Source organism: Chrysoperla carnea, chromosome 3 (assembly GCF_905475395.1).
Source record: "Chrysoperla carnea chromosome 3, inChrCarn1.1, whole genome shotgun sequence".
Taxonomy (NCBI): domain Eukaryota; kingdom Metazoa; phylum Arthropoda; class Insecta; order Neuroptera; family Chrysopidae; genus Chrysoperla; species Chrysoperla carnea.
The window spans coordinates 14,660,830-14,670,100 of record NC_058339.1 but is presented as its reverse complement, the minus strand read 5'-3'; the positions used below and the strand labels follow the sequence as shown (position 1 = coordinate 14,670,100).

The window sequence follows — 9,271 nt, the reverse complement described above, 5'->3', positions numbered from 1 at the left end:
TTACAGTTCGTGGGTCCGTCCCTTCTTTTCCTTTGTCCATGATATACATATCTTTTGTTACACTAGCGCCATTATAGCCCCTTTATTTAATGCTATTTTGTGGACAATTTTTGATTCAGCCATATGAGATTGTGTTCCTTATCTCTACATTCTATACTTTAACTATTGAGAGTCCCAAGAATTGCTGTTCATTTTTAACCGACTTCAAATAAAAAAGGAAGAAATTCTCAATTCGATTGCATTTTTAAAATAATCTGTTACAGCATTGGAAATTTTTAAGGGTTGAAAGATTTTAGATACGAAATCCCTGTATAGGTAATCCATTATTTTAAATGCGATTAACAGCCGTTAAATTGAGAAAGTACAGATTGAGAGAAAAGTACATAGAAAACATATTTGATACAAGTTGATTTTGCTTAATGAGATAATTGTTTATGTTAATTAATTAGTAATTACATGAAAAAGACAATCTTGTACGAGTGTTTTCTGACAAAAATTAAATGACCCCATAATTTAAAGTTTTTTAATTTGACGCATGCGTACTGTGTAATGTCAAAATGGCTGTTATGACAGCCAGGCAAATACATCTATAATAGTGTTAATAGTTTTTAAATTTTTGTATAATCTTTTTTATGAAAAACATGTTATCAGATTATGAGAGTGCAACTATGGGATCTTCATCGCATTCCGTTGATACTTTTAATCCAGCAGGTATTTAATAAATAAATAATATTTTTATAATTTGTTTACCTAAATTTCATTTGTGTGTCACGTATGGCGTCAAATGCCTTTACTGTCATTTGTTTTATTGTAGAAAGTTTATCCTTAAACAGATAATAATTTCCATTTTTCTAAGAAAACATTCAGTTTTTCGACATGATTAGTTAAAAACCATATAATATGTCCTAAATATTAAGAATAGACAAAATACATGATTCCAAAATGTATCGTTAGGCCTGTAATGAATATTATTAACCTATAAAAAGTATCATAGACTTATCATGCTATTCATTTTCGAAAATAGTTCTCGAAAAACTATTATTAGTTGATTTTCCGAAAGATTCTAAATTAAATACCCACCTTTAAATTTATTTAGTGCAATCATTCAATTTCTTGACTGCTAATATTCTTATAAAGAGTTAATTACATTCAACCAAAAATTTTTTACTTTGTTATTTAAATGTGATTTCTACTTTTTATATTTCCCAAAAATTATAAAGTCATTCGCGAATTCAATAGTCTTTAAAGCCGTATCTATTTTTTCAGATTTGACTCCTGAACAACAAAAGATGTTAATTGATATTCGACGTAGAAAAACTGAATTATTGTTAGAAATACAGGTAAGATTCGATTTTTAATTTTTGAATTCTTAAATTTTATTGAATTTTTATAATTTGAATTTAATTTAAAATAAAAAAATTTCAGTTTGAACTTAAATTCATATGTAGTCGGTATTGCAGATATCTATATGACTTTAGTAGTATTATGTACAGAGGTCTCTGCTCTTGCTAAATCTCCCTTGTATGGTGAGCGACTAGTTTATACGCTACTAATATGGTTTAACTGGCTGTCGCTAGAGGTTTGAAAAGGACGGCAGCAAATAGTATGTTAAGTTGTATATACAGAATGTTCAAAAAGTCCCGAACCTTCTAATTTTCTCAAAACAATGACTAATAAGCGATCATGAATTTTGCGCAATTTATTTATACAAAGTGTAACCCTTTTTTTGAATTTCAACCATGATATGATATTTGCTCACGGGTTCTGCACATGAGTCAAATATTTCGCGCGTAAAATATTATTTAATTTACTGCGTACGAATTGAATAAAGAATAATTTTGGAACAAAAATGAAAATGATCATATTTATTACTGTAAATTTTTATTGAATTAATTCTTTGCCTATTAAAAATGACGATTTTTATATAGAAAATAAATAAACTTATAGGTTATGTACCAGTAAGAATGCTTTCAATAAAAATTATAATATAAATAAATCATAAAAAAAGTTACTTACAACAACGTCATCTGCATTTATTAAACTTATTGTTAAAATTAATTTATAATTATTAAATAATTATGACCCACGTAACATATTGAATTTTAGCGTGTAGATTTCACCATTTAGCGTGACTGTCAGTTCAGTCTAAAGAAGTTTCACTTCAAAAACTCTGAAATTTGGTTTTTAAAGTTTTGTTTTAAAGTTAAAGAGGTTTTACTGTATTAAATGCATTCACTACATCGTTATATTGTACATAATATGGTTGCAATTTTAAATATTTGATCTCATTTTTTGATATTATAGTCTTTTTGTTGTACATGTATAAACACACACCTCAATGCTACCCGGATTAGTAAGCGGTATAAAATGTCAATTTTTTACCCTACATTAATTTCAAATTCTTTGTTGTAGCCTTGATTTTTTGTCATAAATATTAATTTTTAATTTAAAAGTGGTAAAAGTTTCTTAGTTAACATATCATGAATACTGAATTGTAATGTCTAATAGAAAAAATATTACTTCTTTTGTTTAAATTGACCATTAATCACACATTTTAAACAAAATATATAATAATGCAAAAGCCAATCTTTAAAGAGATATGCAAGGATTGAATACAAGGGATTTCAATAAAACTTTATAAATACATTTTTTGATTAACAAAGTTTCCAAAAATCGCAAATAATTCCTAGGTCATCGGCCTTTTTATTATTATTTAATCGTTCAAAGTTGGCTGAAAACATGATGAGTCATATAGGTTATCCTTTTCAATTGGATATTTCTATATCAAAAATCTAGAGAGTGTCATAAAAACTAAAATATTTAGATAATCTTGTGGTTTATAACAATACCATAAAAATATAAGGTTGGCAATGATATAAAAACAAAATTTTAATTTTAATTATTCTCGAGTTCATCGAAGATCCATCATTTGATGAACAGGGACGACTATTATTAGAGTATTGATGATTGAAAAGAGATATCTATGTTATCAAAATAAGTAGCACTGGTATACAATATATTATATATTTTTGTAGTTGCGTGTTATTGAAAATATTACGAATCATATTAATCCCATTTTTTGGTAGCTCAAAAGATCAAAATCTGGTGATTTTTTTGGGTTTAGTGTTTTAATTACCGCACTTATTTCGTTTCGAGAAAAAGCTTCGATTGGTGAAGATAATTGAAACTCGAGAACTGTTTAATTTCTTCTCCTGGTGCATCTAGTGCATTAAATTACATTAAATTTTATTGTCTATTGAAATGTCTTCGTTAATTTTGTGTTGCTTTTTTGAAAATATTGAATTAATAAGCACCTTTCATGCGTCATCATTGACATCAATCAAATTATTCAAAATGTCGAAAGAAAAAACTCTAGAAATATCAAAAATGAAAAATGAATATTTAGTTGGCATAAAAATAAGATTTTTTGTAAATTGCGTAAATTATTTACTTAAGTATTTATTGAATACGAAGTATAGACAAAATATTATTTATTTATTTGATATTCGAATAATAAAAGAGGGCAGATGCGGGTTCAGATCACAGTAATATATTTCATTACGCATTGTAGGTCAAATGTCATTATTTATTATTATTCTATTAAATAAATATGATATTTTAATATCATTAACATACTAACGTCTCGATATTAATCGTTTATGAAGGGTGTCCTGTATGTAAAATTTAACACTCGAATTATACAGGTTGGCAAAAATTGTGAATAGAAAAAAAATGGCGGATAGCAAGTCTTAGACGAAAAGTCCTTTTCCTATTTTAGGAATTTGTCGATTAATATTTAAAAACTTTAATTGTAGGAAATTCAATTTATCACTAGTTCTTTTTAACCCCCCGAACCAAAAAAAGGGTGTTATAAGTTTGATCGCGTGTCTGTCTGTCTGTCTGCGTATCCTTGTGTCTGCCTGAGGCATCGTAGCGCCTAAACGGCTGAACCGATTTTGATATTTATTATTTCGTTTGAAAGATAATTTAATGGAAAGTGTTCTTAGCTATGTTTCAAGTGCGAGTTTAGGATTCTGTACCCGCAACATCCAAAAAATAGACGAATATCTTCAAAATCGGTTCAGTATGTATAAGGTTGTAACGAAAAATTTAATGGAAAGCGTTTTTAGATTTCAAGTGCGATTTTAGGATTCCGTACTCCAAAAATTTCTCGGGGATTTTTAAAATTTTGTAAATTTCATTTATTTTTGTTCAATTTTCTAAATATTAAAATTTGAATTTTTCTCTTGTAACAATTTAACGTTTAAGAGACAGATACGGATCTTTTCTTTATTGCGCATATTTTTGTAATTAGAATACTGATACGGTAACTCGGAACATCTCTAATACATACATCTGATTACTTTATAATGTAAGAGAAATTACGCCTAGTTTATCAATTATACAATTGGTTAATTAAGACATTTCTTGTAACAATTAATAAAGGGTTATTATATGGGTTAACCTATGTTTATAGTGAAATTAAAGTCATATGGTAATGACAAGTAAATAGTGTATTTTGTGAAATATTCACATGATCATTAATCTATTTATATATATATATATATAATATATATATATATATATATATATATATATATATATATATATATATATATATATATATATATATATATATATATATATATATATATGTAATAGTGGAAGATGACTGATCGATCAGCGCACAGCAGAAATTGCTGGGTCTAGAAGCCTGAGAAACACACACACACACAAAAATTTAGTTTTGGAATTGGATGAAACACAGTGGATGTGGTAATTTTGATCCAAAAAGTATAAAAATCAGGTTAATTTAATGATTGGATACAGAGTTTCTGAGATATCGCAATATTTGGATCGATTTTAGTCCGTATCTCAAAAACTATTCGACCAGTCAACAAATGCACCCGATTTTTGAACTTATTGGGTCGAAATTACCTTATATACTGAGTTTTAACGAAATTGGAGATAACAAAAATTTTTCGATTTTTTGCAATTTTTTTAAGGGGTACCCCTTTGAAAAAATCGAGGAAATCGGAAAAAAAATTTTGTTTTGGAATTTGATGAAATTCGGTTGATTGGGTAATTTTGACCCAAAAAGAATAAAAATCAGGTTATGCAGAATTTCTGAGATATCGCAAAATTTGGATCGATTTTAGTCCGTATCTCAAAAACTATTCGACCAGTCGACAAACGCACCCGATTTTTGAACTTTTTGTGTCGAAATTACCTTATATACTGAGTTTTATCGAAATTGGAGGTAAAAAAAATTTTTAAATTTTTTGCAAATTTTTTAAGGGATACCCGCCACTGGATAAACATTTTGAGATTTAAATTCAATAAAAATAGAATAAAAAGAAAATCAAACATAAAAAATTAATATTAATCAATATTACCTGCACATGACAAATTTAAATTTATTTTTTTTCTTTCAATTAAATTTGCATTTATTTGCTTTACGGTTAACGTGAATACAATTACCTGCGTATACCATTTTTCCTTTACTATTAAATCTTGTATGTAGATTTTTTTTATAAAAGAAATGTAAAGGTATTGTGTAATTTACTGGAAAATTTTTTAATAATTACTTTTATATTATTTCGTAGACAATTATTTATTATAATATTTTATTATCTTATTTTAAATCAAGGAAAATATTTGAAAAAGAATATTTAAATTTATTTATTTCAATTTGATTTTCCAATGAAAAGTAGAATATTTTATAAATACACAAATAGATCAACAAAAATAAAAAAATATCTTTTGTTCTAAAACTATTAGTCTACAGTACAGAGAGGGGGTAATAGTTTCATGAATAACACTTTTACGAAACTGCGTAAGTGGCTTCATTTTAGTGTAACACAACGAAAACTTTGAAATTGGGACATTTTCAATGTGGAAGATGTAAAATGTGTCAATTAAACGACCTATTGAAAAAATATTGATTTCTCAGAAACTCTCATTAAATTAACCTGATTTTTATACTTTTTGGATCAAAATTGCCCCATCCACCGAGTTTCATCAAATTCCGAAACAAAATTTTTTTCTCAATTTTCTCAATTTCCCCAAAGGGTTACCCCTTAAAAAAAATCGAAAATTTTTTTTATATCCATTTTCGATAAAACTTAGTATATCTGGTAATTTTGACCCATAAAGTACAAAAATCGTGTGCAATTGGGTAATTTAATATTTACTGAATTTTTTACCTTTTCTATTTTTCTACAACAAATTTCTCGTTCCAAAATTTAATAAATAATTTTTTTTTTTTTTTATTGATTCGTCAATATTTGAAGGTGTATTGTTTTTTTTACAAACGTGTCAGTTTCAATTTTTATGATGGAATAATAGTTCATATAAGAGAAGATTTACGGCTATAATAAATGTCAATAACGCGTCCATAAATATTTTCACGGCATGTCTGTGTTACAATGTTTGTAATATCGGAAATTTAATATGCACGCTTACAATGTACAATCTCGTTTCCGTTATATTGTGCAGCAGGAGTTGTCCTTTGAAATAAATACACATTATTTGTAGGTTAGAATTGATTTTATGACAGGCAATCCTTGTATGTTAAATATGTTTTTATGTTCTGTTTAAATAATGACAGCCACCATAATGAAAGTAACAATTGATTGCATTTATGTAGTACCCACGACACACCCTCATAAAATGTATACCCTTAATCAAATACTACATACAAATAAAATATTATAATGTGAGTTTTTGATAATAAATGATTATGTCTGTGGTTTTTACTTAACAGAAAAATTTACACCAAAAATTTGCATTACAAGTGAAAAAATTTTTGACTGAGTTAATTGTTGAAATATCATGTATAGACAGTGTTGACGCAATCGTTTGTTTTTTTACACGATAGTAAAGAACGATAGCCACTCTTACAAACAAAGTAATGAGAGTATCTTTCTTCTCACTTCCTAAATAAACACATACATAATACATGTATAACGTATAAATTTAAAATACAGTGCGCCAATTTATTAAAGGAACAAAATTTTACTTAAAATTCAAACAGGTGTATCTCGCTCACAGCTTAAAGCAAAAAAGACTGATTTTTTTTCTAGACGCTTAGTGTTGGAAATAAAAACTCTTGGAAAACTAAAAATGCAATATTCGATTTTTAGAAAAATGTCGAAAATGTCACAACGTATTCTGTTATTGACTGCAGAAACCTAGCTTCCGAAAAAAAGCTCATCAAGAGCAACAAAAAAAACTCTTTTCCAAATATGGATCTGAGACCTAATTTGGGAGATACGGGTATGGCAAAAATTGATATTGTAATTTATAAATTTTAACGATAGCCATTTTTAACATAAAATACCATCATCAGTACAAAAACAATAGGTCCATTTCGTTCGACAATTCGGTAAAACTAAGCTTTGCACACTTATTATACAAACTATTATTATGGTTGATGCTGAAATTTATTATAAGAAAATTTATCCATCCATAAATGTGTGCGTCGTACAAAATATGCGTATGTAGAGGCAGTAATTTATTTAATTATACTTTGCATATTGTATTAGTTTAATAATCAAGTGGTAGAGTTCGTTCAAACCAAAGTGGCACCTAACAAGAGAGAGTGTAAATATGAGTGCACATACATATTAATCATACACTCTCTCTTGTTCGGTGTCACTTTGGTTTGAACGAACTCTAGTGGCCATATTATATTCTTTTATATTTTAGCATAACATTATCCATTTTGTTATAAATGAAAAACCTATATGTGTTTTATGATTTAATGTAAATTTAATTACCCAACTATAAAAGAGTTAACTATAAAAGCTAATGTCTTTGGCATTAGTTTATGTATTCCTTTCTGTGTCCTTTTATATGTGCTAAACTAGGCAGCGACAGTGTTGTTAATCTGTTTGTCATAATAATATTGATCGAAGTTGATCATCAAATACAGTGGAACTTAGTTAAGTGGGACCTGGATAAATGAGAAACTTCCATAACGGGAACTCATGCTGAGGTCCCAACACTTTGGCACTGAATTACCTCTATTAGTAGGACAAAGCAAACCTCTATATCTGGGATTTGTTTTTTCAACGCTCTTTCAACGTTCGATGTATTGGCCTTTGTCGATGCTTGAGAAAGGGCTTGGGAAAACAAATCAGATTAGATTTATTAATATTGGGCAAGGCATAGGCAAAGGCGGGTGGATCAAGGCTTGATAAACCAATGCTTGTCAGTGTCAGTGTCGACAGTTCGTATGTAGGATACACCTTTGGTGGGAAGGTTTTGACTTTGTTGTGGTCTGAGTGACTTTTAGCAAAAGAGGTATGTTCCGCAATCAGATGGATGATGTACTGTATGTATGTTCCGATATGATACTCAGACAGAGTACCTGAGAGCTGAGATGTTCTGTAGAGCATCGATGGGCACCGATTACTCTATTTATTCAGTAAGCTCTGTAGATTTTTTACATAATATTCTCCAATGAGAGTAAGCAAGAGAAGTACAGTGCACTCTGTATTTAAACTATTTTTATCGCTTCGGAATATACCTTTTTTCTTAAGGTAGTACCTCCACGAAAGTGATATTCCAAGAATTTCTCAAAACTCAATTTCTCAAATATAAAATATTTAATTCATAATACACATGCTGTTAAAATTAGAAGATGATTTACCATGTCATACATGAAATATTAGCAATTAAAAGTGACGCAATTTGTACGTGTAGCATGGGAGAAGCGTGGAAAAATGACAAATTTATATTTATTTATCAATGAATGACGTTCACCATCTCTATGAAAATCTAATATAATGTAGAATACTACATTTAGAAAAAAAAAAAAAAAAAAAAAATATTTACCATCTAGTTTCGATAAAAAACTTAAATAAATAACTCGTTTTAGCGATGATTTTTTGTGGAGGGGATATAAGGACTAGTGGTATGGAAACGATGTGGCAACGGATACTGTATAGTTTATAAGTTGGGTAGTAATATGTACATGTATAGGTATAGGATAAATAATAATAAGAATAATGCGACGTTGCCACATTTCCATACAGAGAGAGGTATATTTTATAGTGTGTGTGTATACGTATAGGGGATATAGCAGTGAAGGAAGTACAGTCTTGTGAAAAAAATATATGGTACAGTCATAGAACAGTTAATGCGCTGAATGATAGTATTAGTCCAAAAATTTTTGACTGGACTGTCGCGGAGGAACTACCTTAAAAGCTATAAAGAGTATAACAAAGTCAAAGCCTGCCCATCTATGCTATAGAGTGTAGAGTAA

At 28.4% G+C, this 9,271-nt stretch overlaps 1 protein-coding gene across 1 annotated transcript in view; it reads left to right on the top strand.

Moving 5' to 3' along the window:
* Positions 1 to 572: 572 nt before the first annotated feature.
* Positions 573 to 9,271, top strand: part of LOC123295713 (cytohesin-1) — a 126,823-nt gene continuing 118,124 nt past the window's right edge. The window contains exons 1-2 of the mRNA XM_044877143.1: positions 573 to 711; positions 1,267 to 1,340. Coding sequence (XP_044733078.1) covers positions 633 to 711; positions 1,267 to 1,340 — 153 coding nt within the window. The 5' untranslated portion in view covers positions 573 to 632. The remainder of the gene's footprint in view (positions 712 to 1,266; positions 1,341 to 9,271) is intronic.